Below are 14,901 nucleotides of genomic sequence, written 5' to 3' on the forward strand. Positions count from 1 at the left end.
AGTTGGTAATTTTATTAATTATAGTAACATATCCATAAAATTTTAACATGTAAAATTTAAGTTAAATGAAGTATAATATGATAACTATTTTTTTTTCTTTCACATTATAACTATTCCGCATATTTAATACTTCACATTGTTTAGAAGTTAAGTTTAAAAATAATTTATATACACTTTTCTTTCTTAATTCTAAAAACGTCTTTTATAAATAAAATAATGACAAATTATAACTATAAAATCGTAAATGCTATGGTTCAATTTTAAATAATAACAATTTTGTATACTTAAAATTTCACATCATTTAGAGTTGAACTTAAAAACAATTTATATACATTTTTATCATTATTACTATATTATATTTATATAAAGCAAATTAATTCAAAATTTGACCAAACTTAAAAATTTATTTTTTGCATAGTAGCAACATAAAAATGAATGAATTTCAAGCACTTAACGTTATTATACACTAAAGTTTATCAGTTAAAACATTATCATCATCGAATTCTATTGAGAATCTAAATTATTAATTTGCATTATACTTTTTTTCTTCTAAAATGCTCAAAATAAATCAATTTTAATAAATCTACATTTTCTGTTTTTTATTATTATAATTATATTTCATTATATGTATTATTGTATACTAATTATTTTAGATAGTTTCTTCTTCCCCTTCATTCACAGTCACACAGAAAAGAAAGAGAGAGATGGTTATGGTGGTTCCTCTTCACTGCTTCTCTTTCCGTCACTGTCTTCGCAATCACACGACCCAGTTGCCCCTTTCCTCCAGATCCATCACCACCTCCACTCTCTGCTTCCACTCTCCCATAATTCAAGCAAAGTTGCCCTTTTTCACCAACTCCGATTCCTTCCAAGTGGGTCGACCCATTGGCACCTATGGCTTCATCAACATCACCAGGTTCCTACTTCTCCATTAGCATTTCAATGAAAGCAAATAATGCAATCAGTTTTTTTTTTTCACCATGAAGTTGAAATTTTTAATTATGCACAGCTCTTTCAGAATTAGCTTATTCAAAGGTGATTTTTTACCTTTTTTTTTTATGTGATTTTTCCCAGCTACTCTGCCTTTCCCTCTGGGCCTGGAACTGACTATTCACTTGAGGACTTGGGAGGACTGAAAACTCAAGATGTTGGAGAAGGCAATGTCAAAATCAGGTAGAGAATGCCAAAAAATTAACGTTGTTCCATGTTTTTGTTTTTCCTTGCTTTCACACATTCTACAACATGGAACTGTTTGATGAAGATTGAACCGCTCATTTTCTGAGTAAATGAGAGTTAAAAGAAGCATTATTGATCTCAACTGGTTGATGGTATGGTTGCAAATGCGATTAACCATGTTCTTCTTCTTGTGAGAAGAATTGGACTACTTACTCCTTTATATATTCTTTAAAAGAAATAACATGACACCTAGTATTTGTCATAGTAATCTCCTTCTTCCCTCAAGAAACTTCTCAATTTACAAAGAAGAGGAAACTAAATTTGGGATATTGCAGGAGATGACTTCTCAGACAATGGAATTCTGGATATTGTTAGCTTATGAACCAGAATTAGAAGTTGTATTGTTAAATGAAGATGAATAAATGTAAAAGTTAAACATCATGGTTTACATAAGTACATATTTTTTAAAACTATTTTTATAAATGTTTGTTGATTTTTTCATATAACAAAATAGATTATTACATTTTAATTTATATATATAGCTGTGTCCTATAATTTTCAATTTAGCCGTATCTCCGTATCTATGTCCGTGTTGTATCTGTGTCTATGCTTCATAGGTGTGAATGCGTGAAGAAGGCGACTACACTGAATCCAATTGGGATGTGGTGTGCCCTTTTTGAATACTACAATGATAATACACACTCATGGCAGTCTGGTTGTGTTGCAGGCTTTATGAAGGGAGGGTTTCTCGGGGTCCACTATCTGGAACTCCGGTTACTTTTAAGGTAGTGAGTAGTATCATAATCTACCTCTTCACTTGTTCGTGTTAATGTCGTAGAAACTCTTAACAAATGGCAATGAAGGTTTATCCTGGAAGGCGAGCTGGGGGAGTTATGGCTGATGCACTCGCTGCAAATGAGTTGAATACACACTTGTTTCTTCAGGTGAGGGATTTGGATACATGGATTAGTTTTTACATAATTTAATTCTTTGATGTCAATTCATAGTACTGTTTTTCTCTCTTTTTCTGTTAATCCTTCTTCCTGGTTTGTACTTTTTCTTGCAGAGCAGTTCTAAAGGTATTGCTGAGCATCTTGTGCTGCTCGTAGGTGGGTTTGAAACAGCCACTGGAGAGCAGGTTTGTTCAATGAAATTAACATAAATTCTTTAACTTCACATGCAGTGCTCTGATTCTGTTAACCATGTGAGGGTAATATGTTTGATCCAGTGGCTTGCATTTCGTGATGATGGGAAATATAGCGTTGCAGACTATGCAAAAATTGTAAGCGAGAGGGTATCGAAAAACCGAGAAGTGTCATCCTGGAATCCCTTTGAACAAGGACTAACAATCAAAAGGAGGCAAAGTTTTATTACAAAGCTGTTCCAAGGTGTCATGAAGGGTGTAGCTTATCTGCATGACCATGATAGATTGCACCAAAGTCTAGGGCCATTTTCTGTGGTTCTTAAGTATGGAACTATCAAGCATTTAATTGGTTCAAGATTTTTCATTTGGCTTATACCTTTCACCCTAACTTTTAAGTGTTTTTTGTATGATTGCAGCACAATTTCAGAAAAAGAAGGTTCTTATTTGATTCCTAGACTCCGGGATCTAGCCTTTTCTGTTAATGTCAGGTAAGGTAATGGCTTGTCGAGCTCTTTTGTCTTGAATTTACCTTTTAGTAATAGGTTGGCAAAACATACACATCTCTTGAGAAAGTGTTATATTTTGTTCCCTTTTTGTTATCATTTACGTCAACTTTGATTTTGTGTGGGTGTAATGTGTTGCACTGCTTATTAGTATAATTGGTGTAATCTGCATGACTTTTCTTTCTTTATAGGATATAGTTTTGTCTATTGTGTATTTTGTATTTCTGGATTTCCTAGTCCATTTTTTAAGGTTTGGCTTCACTGAGGCTAGTGTTCAATTTGTTGCTTTATTTTTTTTATATAAAAACTTTCATGTTAAGCATTACTATGCAACTTGACATCAATTTGTTGCTTTATTTATTCTACCTACAAGCTGAAGTAGTTTACAATACAAATAACACTACATATATTTACATCACTGTAGGTACACGGAACTAGATGATTCAGGAAAGCTTGCAGAGGGGCTTTGGAGACGAGCAACAGTTGCTGGTGCATTCACACAAATGGAGAAAAGAGCTTTTGGAATAGCTGATGACATGTAATGTAACTGTCAGAACTTGGGTCAATGCAGAAGTTTGTTTCAGCATATTTTTTCAGATTATCTATTTCTCTTGAGTTTCAATGCAGATATGAAGCAGGTCTTCTTTTCGCATACTTGGCTTTTGTTCCATTTTGTGAGGCTGGTGTAATGGATAGCCTATCCTTGCAAGTAAGCTATGCTGCCAATACAACTTCATCTTTGGTAGCTGATCATTCTTTTCCTTCTTGTAAGACAATATCTTCACTGATTTTTGTTGGTCATGAACTTTAGAGGCTTTTGGAGAACACCTTTCAACTAGATCTTGAAGCAACACGAGAGTATGCCATCTTCCTAGTTTAATTTATGGTTTAATCTTGCATGGAGACTCAGAGTCAACATTTGTTATAGTGTTATTGATAATCTTATCTTCCCTTGGTTACCTGTTATGATAAGAGTTATTCATAACAACAAACACATAGCTGAGAATTTTGAAAAACTAGTTTATAATAATCCTACATGATGGTAACAATTATGTAAGTCCATATCTAGCAGACCCATTCAAATTGGGCTTAGTTTGTTCCAAAACTCATTTTAATACTTAATTTTTTATATAAGTCTGATGAGTCAATTTATCCATATTCTAAAACTTGGCTTATTTAATGCTTGTGTTCATGGGATGAACAAATAGTTCCTACAGTTATGTCTCATCTAAAATATCTAGTCACTACCTTAAATCTAGTTTTTGGAGGTAAAGGAGAATGGAAAGGAAAAAAACCAACTTTTAGATTAATGTTTTAGAACTAATAATACTCATGATTGTGCCAGTAAGTAACTACATAGATGAAAAGTTTTATCCACAAATTGGTTTGCAAAATAATCACTAAACTAGATAGTTTCCTGGTATTTAAGACTCATCTGCCTGCATTTTGATATGTACTTATTAAGACTTCTTTCCCCAAATAACACTCTTTCCAATACTAAATCCCCAAACAACACCCTTTCTCTTTTAATTCCCCAACTAGCACTATTTTTTCTCATGGTGAGAATTCGGTTTAGGGTTTAGGGTCTGAATTCCCACCTTCATTTTCTATTTGCAGAAAAAAACCTCTCTAAAAATTTGGTTTTCGGGAAACGAATTTTAAGAGTTTTTTTTTTTCTGATAATAATGAACACGAGCGGAAAATAGTTGTTCGGAGAATGACAGAAATCCAGTTTGTGAAAAATATAATTTCAACTTTGGCATATAAATGTTCATCCGAAATTAATTATACGATAACTAAATGTTCCTAGGAATTGGTTACTGTGGACTAACATTTAATTTGTCCACAGTAAATTCCCAGAAACATTTAGTTATCGTATAATTAATTTCGGATATACATTCATAAGTTAAAGTCGAAATTATATTTTTCACAAAATAGATTTCGATCATCTTCCGAACAACTATTTATCGCTAAGTGTTCATTATCATAAAAAAAAACACTCTTAGAATTTGGTTCCCTGGAAGTCATATTCTAAGAGGGATTTTTTTCCGCAAATAGAAAATGAAGGTGAGAATTCGGTTTCCGGGTAACCGAATTCTCAACATGGTATAAAAGAGTGCTAGTTGGAGAATTAAAAGGAAAAGGATGTTGGTTGGGGATTTAATATTGGAAAGAGTGTTATTTGAGGAAAAAACTCACTTTTTAAAGGTTCACAAACAAAATTTGCAATTTACTCAGGTTGCCTAAACTCTGAAGAATAAACTGTTCTGAAAGTCTGTAATTACGTTTCATTCTTTTATTCTTCCTTTGCAGGTATTGTCTAGCTGATGACAAATTGGTAAATGCTGTTGAGTTCCTGGATCTAGGAAATGGTGCTGGTTGGGAGTTACTTCAGGTATTTTTGTCTGTTGTGCTGACAACTATCTGTGAATAGCTTTGAGGGAATGTGTGTTACTGTATTTGACTGATTTGCAAAAGTGTCTTTTAGATTGATTTCCATTTAGTTTTGGTTAGAAAGGTGCTTTCTCATAACAAAAGTTTATGCTTTAAAAAAATGAATTTAGTTTAAATACATGAATAGTGGACAAGTTTTTTTAGGATGATCCAATCATAGATTACTATGTATATGATGATATTTTAAACTTTTATAATGACTATTTTGGAAGTCATTTTCTTGTTGATTCCCAATGGGTTCACTGCCAACTCCTTTTTGGTACACAACATGTTTTCATTACTTCAAAACAAGCTTCTAAAGTTTTGTTTGCATAAACTTTATAAGTTTTCATAAACAAAAAGAAAAAAATTGAATTTGTTTTTAACTTTTCCAGAAACCAACATTCTCAAGGATTTATTTGAATAAATCTCTTTGTCAAATCTTGAGAAGAAAATAAAAGAGACAAGTGAATTTCTTTGTATGATGAATTGAAGTTCATGCTGTTTATCTTGAATTTCAGAAACCAACATGCTCAAGGATTTATTTGAATAAATCTCTTTGTCAAATCTTGAGAAGAAAATAAAAGAGACAAAAGAGTTTCTTTCTATGAAGCTCGGATACTTCTCTTAAATGGTATTTCCGTGTCGAACACACGTATTGGACACCGATACTCGTAGGACACGTATCGGTGAAGTGTCCAATTCCAAAAAATATTTGTTGGATTTCTAACAATTATAGCACAGGTCTTACACAATTTTAAAATGAGAAATAAATTAATTTTCTAAAAACTTAAACTTATTGTATAAATTTTTATTATGATTATAAAAATAAGGAACAAATCCTTTTGAACCAACCATGGAAAACATTTTTCTATTCCAAAAAAAAAACTGAAACATACTCGGTGCACATAGATCTTTATTGTCAATTTATATAATATATAGATTCGTGTCTCCGTGTTCTATATTTTAGAGATTATCTGTATCTTCGTGTCTGTGGTACATAGATTTCTTTGTATAATGAATTGAAGTTGATGCTGTTTATCTTGAATTTCAGACAATGCTTAATGCTGACTTCAGAAAAAGACCAACTGCTGAGGCTGTGCTCAATCATAGGTTTTTGACTGGAGCAGTCATTTGAATGCACATGACTTATTACACAATGTAATTGTAAATGTGTTTATCAGTTTCCTTTGTTTCTACAAATTTATCTGCAGAATTTTACATTCTGTTGGTCAATAAATAGACCTTAAATGTATATATTTCAGTCTTTCTACTATTTTTTTACTTCTTTCTTTTTATATTCTTTCATTCATTCTTGTTACCCTTTCACTTTCCATCATATTATCAAAATGAACAAACTTTTTGTGTCAATTGGTTAAATTTAGTTTTGTAATGGAATTATTAAGGCACCAAACATGGTTATTTAATTTAAATAACAAGATAATATTAGTATTAATCAAATTAGTAATACATGTGCTAAAAATATTAATACAAAGAAGAATTAATTGTGCTTTAGTTTTAAAAAAATCTTTTTTAACTTGAGAGATTACAATGTTATTTTTAAGAATTTGAAAATTAAAATTAAATCCATTCGAAATCTTTACTTGATTGAAGAAATATCAACTTCAAATAAGAATTACAGGATAAATTTTAAAAAATAATTGTAATATATAATTTAATCAATATTAATTACAGTTAAAAAAAGTACTGTATGAAAATAATATTATTTTAAAATATATCAATTATAGCCTTTTATTTATATGAATTCAATCCACCATTCTTTTTTGACTGATTTGGGCATTATTAAGGATAATTTTAAATATCATATACCTTTTTTTTTATAATTTTAAGAAAAGAAAATATATAAATAAAAATAAATTTATGAGGACCAATAAAGTTATACAATTTTTACATGGGCCTATACCAATGTTTTTATCATTTCCTCTCTTCCTCTTATATCTTATTATTTACTAACCATTTGTTATTTAATTTGTAAAACAAAAAACAGAGTTCATAAATTATATAAATATAAATGAATATATTTAAACAACTACTAATAAATAAGATGTTTATAAATATAAAATAACTATATATATATATATGTATATACACATGTATACCTTTTCATATATTATAATATACAATTAAGAAGTGAGAAATTTATTAACAAAGAGATCTAGCATATAGATAATAAATTATAAATACAATTTTTTATTTATTTCACTTGATCCTTTTAAGATATAAATAAATTAGAGAGATAGAGAAGAATGATATGTTCTAAAATAGTTGTAAATGCAATTTTATTTTAATTAAGATTAGAATAATATACAAATTTGTCCAACTTATAATTTACTACAAGTAAATTAGTAATATGATAATTACTAAATATATCTATGGGTAGGATTGAATTTATTTAACTTAGTAAGTGGAGTTTGATTGCATTATTGGGTATATTACAAAATAAAAAAAATGTTTTACAATTGATTTTATTTCACAATTTCTTTTTATAATTTTGAAAGATTTATATTATATATGTATTTTGATTACATAAATCCTTAAAATTTTAAAAAATAATACAGATGTGAGAAAACTTCATATGATCTTTGTCATATATTTAAATTTGTTATTGGAGTTATTTCATACAAAAAAAGATATAACTTTTTTTAATAAAAACCAACAATTATAGAAAAAATTAATTTATAATGAGTTTATTATTGAAAGAAGAAAAAAACTTAGATGTAACATATAAGTATAGAATTTTCTAAAAACTCACATAATAAATTCTCTCCATAAATATTTAAATAAATTAATTTATTGTTATAAATTAATATTAAATATGCAAGCTATTAACTCTATTCCATTTAGCATAAGTTAACATGTCATGGAAGATCCTATTAACACATTCTACAATAAAAAATATACATTTTACATCTTAATAAATTAATATTTTATTTTTTAATTTAAAAACATTATTATATTATGATAAACAATATTAAATATATATTATTTTCTATTTATAGTCTCAACAAAACTTTTCTCGAAGATACTAAAACAAGATCATGAAAGAAGAATGGAATGAATACCATGTCAAACACTACAAATAAAATCAATTTAAAAATAAAAAAATAAAAAATATATATATATTGAAGAAAGAGAAGAAGGGGTGAAGGTTAGGATAGGTTGTTAGATAGATTCATTTCCATGTTATGAGTTTAAGGGTGAAAGGAATTGAATTGGAAGCATAAACATAGCATAAAGTCTTCAAAAGCAATGATTGTGTTAAGGTGATGCTACCAATATACCAATCTCAATATTTCATCAAACCTTTGCAGAATAAATCTACCCAGTTTCTCCTTCGGATTCAAAATCTCATCTTTGTTCTTGCCTCGATCATTCCGCCTCCCTGATTTTTCTAGCAAGCAATATTAATATCATGGTCCTCTTCAACTAAGGTGGTTACGATCACTGTTCAACTTTTACATTATGAATTTTAGTTTTTTATGTTCTTCCAATTTTTGTGTTGTGGGTTACTGTACTTTGATTGGCTGTTGAATCTTTTGACCTTAAGAAAGGGAGTTGTGATATGGGATCATGACTAGGATGTTCTTGTTGTCTGAAAAACTGTTTTTTGATATGTGGGAAACTTTCAAAAAGATGTTTTTTTGAAGGAAGTTGCTTGGGTTGAGAGCAATTGGAGGTCAACCCAGTTAAGTTGTTTGAGGAATTGAAAACAGTTGAAGGGCAAAATCCAGGTTTAGAAGGGCTGAAGAGGGAGATGGTAGTTTTAACTTCTTTCATATGGGAAGTTTAGATGTATGTCTCTTGCTAGGAGATGGGTAAGGCGTGTTGGATCTTTTTCAAGATCAGTGGACAGGAATTTCATAATCAATGTTGTACTTGGCTCTTAATCTCTGACTCAGTGAACAGAATCAAATTGAGTTGTTTTCACTCTAATTATGGTAGTGGTAGAGTTTGGACTTTTGGGTTCTTCTAGAGTACTTTTTTTTGTTAATATTTCTTCACATGTTTTGTTTGCTGCTGTAATTCATGAATAACTGCTGTTGCTTTGTAAGGCTATTAATTTCTTATGACTATTTTGTTTGGAGTGCTTGGTTAGTACTGAACGGTGAGTCTGAAGAACTTCTGCTTTGGAGTCATTTCTGCTGTTAGTTTAAAGATTTTGGTAAAAATATGAGCAGAGAGAAATACTCTTATATTTTAGGTTAGGTTTCTTAAGGCCATGCAGCTTATTTTGGGCTAGGATTGTGTATATGCCCTTTTTGTAGTGCCAGTAGTTACTTTATGGGATTCATCTTGTCTGACTTAGATTGGATAGACAGTGTTGTTTTGCTGCATTTATTGTGATTTTGTACTTTTCTTTGTCTTGCCTAGGTGGATTCTCTTTAATGATATTTCTTTTTCTATCCAAAAGATAAAAACTTTTGGCATCTATTTGGCACAAAGAAACTTAAATTGGTTTTGAATCATTGTTCTAAATTGGTGCAATGAGTCATGAAATTTCAAATTCATGGGTTTTGAGAAGTGCCGCGAGCGAAACCTCACAAATGCAACCAAAATGAGGTGGGAAAAGTTTGGAGACAAAAGGAATTGGTCTTGGTTGGGTTTGGACTTAGCGAGAGTTGTGCGAAACATTTGAGAGTAGAACTATAATTTTAAGTCAAATTACAATACCATTTTGAGCCTCTAGTTAGGGTAGTCATGGAAGAACTTACATTAGTGCCTGCCGCAGCGGTTGGTGCCAAGTTGGTGATTGCGATGACAGCGCGACACTGGTTGATTGCAATGATGACAATATTAGTGGCAACAATGATCAAGTTGAGAGTAGTTATAAAAACAATGGTGATAGTAAGAGTAACAAAATTAAGGAGAGAGGTTGTGAAATGTGGAGGTGAAGTTTTGAATTGAGTTATAAACTAATAAATTAGGAATAATTAGTTTTAGTTGTATTATAATTCTATGAAGTTTGAAACATGAAATTGTGATTAGAATTCTGAAAGAACTCATGAACGTCATAAGTAAAACTCCTAGGTCAAATTCAAATTCCATGCCTAATTCTGTGTGCCAAATGGACACTTATAGAAAAGGAAAGCTCCATTAGCATTTGAGCCAAAATTTCCATACATAAAACAAATACTAGTTTTACTCTTCATTTCAGTATTTATAATGCATATGAAAAGTTTTGACGCTATTGTTTAATTTACAGTAATTGCAACTATTCAATGGCTCTATTCACTGTTGCTGTGTAAATGGAAGCAGTTGCTATTGCACGACTTTTCCAAGTATATCAGATATTTGCTGGGGATTAAGTGAAAAAGACTCGATGGTAAACCCGAAAGTGTCTAGTCAACCAAAAATATGCTATAGGCCTATTCGACCTTCTGATCTTGACATTTTAGAGCATATCCATGGCAGATTATTTCCTATCAGGTGAGATCATCTGTTGTTTTGTTGACTTCAACTTGAGGTTTGGAAATTGTGTTTACTCAAATATATCTACAATGCTCAGGTATGAATCTACTTTTTTCCATGATGTGGTGAATGGACGTGACATTGTGTCATGGGGAGCTGTTGACAGCAATCGCGCCGATGGCCGAAGTGACGAACTCATTGGATTTGTAACAGCACGGATTGTTCTTGCAAAAGAAAGCGAGGTGACCCTATTTATGTACAGTTTATGCCTTTTGTCTAATTATTTGAAGCATACTAAGAAAATGTTATCTTTCCATCATAGCTAAAGCCTAAAATTTGTGCTGAAAAGAGAGCATGTGTTGCATTTCTACTACTCTTAATACATCTTTCGCGTGGAAAGTGTGGCTATTTAATGTTTTGTGATTTGTTTATTGGCTATAAGGGGATATGTTTTGTAGCAAGTTCTTGTTGGAAAATTCATTTGAATTGAAATGTGTTTAATCAATCTTCTTGGCCCAAAGATAATGGAAAATTGCCTTTCAATACCCTAAACCCAAACCCAAAGATAAATGTCTAAATGTACAACCCATGGACACACACCAAGACAAAACTCTTAACATTGGTAGTCTGGTTCAATCAACATTTTGATCTCAAGATAACAGAGACAAACTTTGTCTAAATTTATGTGGCTTGACTATTTTATTAGTTTTCTGTTGCTAACATTTAATTAATGACTTACTAAAACTTAATGCATGATTGGATTGAAGTATTCATTAAAATTAAGTTTGCAAACTGAGTTTGCTGAAGTAACCCAAATTTTGCTTTTACAAAACTAAGTTTCCTTGCAAAACTTTAATGTGTAAGCATACTTTTGAAAGTAATCAAACATGTCATGAAGCTGAGCTTGGAACCCCAAACTGAATACCAAACATAGCCTTAGTCTGCTTGTAATAAACCTGTTCAAACTGTCCCATAGGGTATAATTAAAGTGTAAATGTTTTTGAAAGCTTAATTTGTTTGCTTGCTGATGATTTGTGAATTTGATTGCATGAATGTTATTCTTGTAGATAGTGGATATGCTTGGATATGACTCAGCTAAATCCGACCAAACTTTAGTCTATGTTCTGACGCTCGGAGTCGTGGAAGCATATAGAAGCTTTGGAATAGGTAGGAGTCTTGCAATTCAAGTGTTTTGAAGTCCTCAATTGTATAATTGGCAGTGTATTTTGTGCTTTATATGCAGCTTCTTCTCTGATTCGGGAGGTCATAAAATATGCTTCAAGTATTCCGACCTGCCGAGCCGTCTACTTGCATGTAATCTCTTACAATAACCCTGCAATCAATTTGTACAAGAAAATGTCTTTCAAATGTGTGAGAAGGTTGCAGGGATTTTATTTGATCAATGGCCAACATTATGATTCCTTCTTATTCTTGTATTATGTAAATGGGGGTCGGTCTCCTTGCTCACCATTGTAAGTACCAAATTCCATTCATATTTTATCTCTGATATGTTCAGACTGGTCTTATATCACTACAAGAAAATCATTAAATAAAAATTAGTTTTAGAGACAAAAAAATAACTAGTTGCTATATTGACAAAATTACATATTATTTTAGAGACTTAAAAAATATTGATATCTAAATTAGTTTCTATTATTGATAAATAATTTTTAAATTGATATCTAATTAGATAACAATGTTTTAGATACCAACTTTAAAATCTAAATAGTTGGTAGATAAAACATAGGTAGCTAATTAGATACCAATTTAGAAACTATTTATCAATAATAAAAACTAATTTTGATATCAATAACTTTTTTAGTCTCTAAAATAATATCTAATTTTGTCAATATAGCAACTAATGATTTTGGTCTCTAAAATTGGTTTCTATATAATGATTTTCTTGTAGCGTATGTTGATGCTTTAAAAGAGTCCTGTTCTATGTTCTAGATAGTGTAGAAAATTTTGCAGTATTACTCTTAACTGAAGATAAGTTTCTGAACCTTGATAAGGTTGTCCTTGAACCTACAAGGGTGTCCCTATTCTTTGCACACATTTGAACTTGATATGTGAAAAATATTTCATTTCTTTGTTCTAAGTTGTTCTAGAATTGTAATTTCAATTTCACATTTCAGAGAGATTCTCACTGCAATAGTAAGCTTCATGAGGAGTGGCTTTAAGTCAGTGGCTGCAAGGCTATGCAGGAATGGAAGCAGGAAGATCTCAAGGAGGGCAAAGTGTAAAGAAAGTCATTCTCTTGTGTCAGCAACACCCAACAAAAGAAACGTAGCAGTGGAATGTTCTGGTTATGAGTGTGTTTAACTTTGTTTAATTTTTTTAAGTTTTCTGTATCAATCAACCTCACTATTGTTGTTTCCCTCTAGAAAGGTCATATTCAAGCCCAAAATTATTTCTTACTATGATGTTATAATAAACTTCCTCGATCCAGTGAATTCACATATACTGTTAGAAGGTGACAATAACAATGTTTAAGTGTATGAGAACAATGAAACTTGTGATTCTGTTCATTGTTACAGTTGCAGGATTAAAAGGACATGCAGATTTGATACAGTAGTTCATTTGTTAGCTTCATTGAGAAAGCAACTGTGATGGGGGAGCATGAAAGAGAACGCACTTGAATGCTGATTCTTGATTTTCAGTCGTTAAACTTTAAATCTTAAATCTTAAATATCAAATATAATCCGTAGATCTGTGATTATCAGGACTGTTTCTGTTCTTGTCCTGACTAATTTTATTTTATTTTTATCAGAAAAAATGAAATTAAATTAAGGGAATACAAAAGGGGAATCCCAATCCTTTTACATAAACCAAACCACATTAATAATCTTCAAGAATCTTCTCCTGAGCAGCAATGAAGCAAGAATAAAATCTCGAGGTCAGAATGAACCACTGCAATATTCAGTGAAAAATATTATGATGTTTGCATATTATAATTTAATCGAATTAAAAGAATGATATTTTATTAAAAGGTAAGGATGAATAAACATTGTTACTACAAATACCAGTTGTTGTTGCAAAATACTGATGTAGGGACGAATCTTTAGTTCTGTTTTTTTTTTTTCATTTCGACTGCACTTCGATACACAAGTCAGTTTTAAGAATAAAAGTGTTTATGTCACACCGATACACAAGTCAATTTTAAGAATAAGAGTGTTTAGGTTTTAGGATAAGAGTTTCATTATCTTATTTTCGAAGAATGACTTTCTATATATGATTTTAGACCTTAGGGTCTATGTGCTAAGACGATCAATGTAAGTTCAATTTGTCTGTTAATTATAATTTTAGTGTGATTATCACGTAATATCTACTTAATGACGTTACTAATTAATATGAAATGTGGAATAGGGTGACTAGGAGGCCGATTGGTCACATGTTTACATGTATGTAGGTATTCGGCCTCCAATAGTACACTAGCCATGCATATACAAAAAAATTTCTCTTTGCAAGTGAATTTGGTCAAGTCTTATATTTTTTGTATGCACAAATTTAAAGGTTGATTTAATGTTTTGTAATAATAATTATAATCAATACCTATATATAATAAGAATTTTTCTGTTTTTTGTTATAATTTTTTTTATTCTATTCTTATTAGTAAAATGAAATATTTTGTCATTTCATAAGAATTATTTAAAAAATAAAATTATTATTTAATTTTTTAAATTAATATTAATGTATAGTTTTTATACTAAAACTAACTTTTCCACTCTTATCCCAATTTCTTAATTTAAAGCAACAATAGAAAGAAAGATAAAACATACTATCACCCATTCTTACACAAAATCTTACTTATCAAATAAAATAATTTCCATTTTCAATCAATTTCTTCACTTCATTTCAAGTAACTATATTCTTTAGTAAAATCATTATTTTTTTGTATCTACCATCAAGTCAATCATAACCTTAATGTAAACATCATCACTCTTTCCATTCCCACAACTACCAACAAAAGAAGAGAAAAATTTTAAAGAAAAAGAGACTTAAACCAGACAAAAAATTGTTTAATCAATTAATTTTTACTTATTTAAAATTATTTTTATATATATGTTAAATTCTATCGTTATAAAAAAAAATTAGTGAAAAAGGAAAATATGTTCCTTTAGTAATGAATAATTGTTTTCCCGACAGAAGACAAATTAATTAAAAGAAAATAAATAAAAAATGTAAATAAAAAGAGTCCATGTATTTGATATGGTT

The 14,901-nt window shown here is 30.3% G+C and overlaps 2 protein-coding genes across 4 annotated transcripts; both read left to right on the forward strand.

The window, feature by feature from the left end:
* The first annotated feature begins 493 nt into the window (after nucleotides 1–493).
* On the forward strand, nucleotides 494–6,532 carry LOC137810333 (Protein kinase superfamily protein). 2 transcript variants are annotated; one of them, XM_068611536.2, is made up of 12 exons: nucleotides 494–916; nucleotides 1,075–1,173; nucleotides 1,904–1,961; nucleotides 2,040–2,120; nucleotides 2,243–2,314; nucleotides 2,405–2,643; nucleotides 2,737–2,808; nucleotides 3,248–3,361; nucleotides 3,451–3,532; nucleotides 3,635–3,681; nucleotides 5,137–5,218; nucleotides 6,311–6,532. In XM_068611536.2, the coding sequence occupies exons 1-12, from the start codon at nucleotides 705–707 to the stop codon at nucleotides 6,392–6,394; spliced, it is 1,242 nt and encodes a 413-aa protein (XP_068467637.1). In that variant the 5' UTR covers nucleotides 494–704; the 3' UTR covers nucleotides 6,395–6,532. The 2 variants fall into 2 exon arrangements, 1 of the variants encoding a protein (XP_068467637.1); XR_016518369.1 differs by having other exon boundaries at nucleotides 641–916; nucleotides 2,737–2,813.
* A 1,799-nt stretch (nucleotides 6,533–8,331) lies between these two features.
* On the forward strand, nucleotides 8,332–13,214 carry LOC137810334 (Acyl-CoA N-acyltransferases (NAT) superfamily protein). 2 transcript variants are annotated; one of them, XM_068611539.1, is made up of 6 exons: nucleotides 8,332–8,708; nucleotides 10,481–10,704; nucleotides 10,784–10,928; nucleotides 11,754–11,853; nucleotides 11,930–12,158; nucleotides 12,822–13,214. In XM_068611539.1, the coding sequence occupies exons 2-6, from the start codon at nucleotides 10,598–10,600 to the stop codon at nucleotides 13,006–13,008; spliced, it is 768 nt and encodes a 255-aa protein (XP_068467640.1). In that variant the 5' UTR covers nucleotides 8,332–8,708; nucleotides 10,481–10,597; the 3' UTR covers nucleotides 13,009–13,214. The 2 variants fall into 2 exon arrangements, with proteins under 2 accessions (XP_068467640.1, XP_090154239.1); XM_090298113.1 differs by lacking the exon at nucleotides 11,930–12,158.
* Nucleotides 13,215–14,901: the final 1,687 nt, after the last annotated feature.

Source organism: Phaseolus vulgaris, chromosome 2, assembly GCF_051622355.1.
Source record: "Phaseolus vulgaris cultivar YP4 chromosome 2, ASM5162235v1, whole genome shotgun sequence".
Lineage (NCBI taxonomy): Eukaryota > Viridiplantae > Streptophyta > Magnoliopsida > Fabales > Fabaceae > Phaseolus > Phaseolus vulgaris.

What these genes read in the sequence shown, in the direction of transcription:
- LOC137810333 (XM_068611536.2), top strand. Translation starts at nt 705, where the DNA reads ATGGTTATGGTGGTTCCTCTTCACTGCTTCTCTTTCCGTCACTGTCTT. An exon ending in AAACAGCCACTGGAGAGCAG is followed by an intron (nt 2,315 to 2,404) that starts GTTTGTTCAATG and finishes TGTTTGATCCAG; the next exon opens with TGGCTTGCATTTCGTGATGA. An exon ending in TTTGGAATAGCTGATGACAT is followed by an intron (nt 3,362 to 3,450) that starts GTAATGTAACTG and finishes GTTTCAATGCAG; the next exon opens with ATATGAAGCAGGTCTTCTTT.
- LOC137810334 (XM_068611539.1), top strand. Translation starts at nt 10,598, where the DNA reads ATGGTAAACCCGAAAGTGTCTAGTCAACCAAAAATATGCTATAGGCCT. An exon ending in TTCTTGCAAAAGAAAGCGAG is followed by an intron (nt 10,929 to 11,753) that starts GTGACCCTATTT and finishes TTATTCTTGTAG; the next exon opens with ATAGTGGATATGCTTGGATA. An exon ending in CGGTCTCCTTGCTCACCATT is followed by an intron (nt 12,159 to 12,821) that starts GTAAGTACCAAA and finishes TTCACATTTCAG; the next exon opens with AGAGATTCTCACTGCAATAG.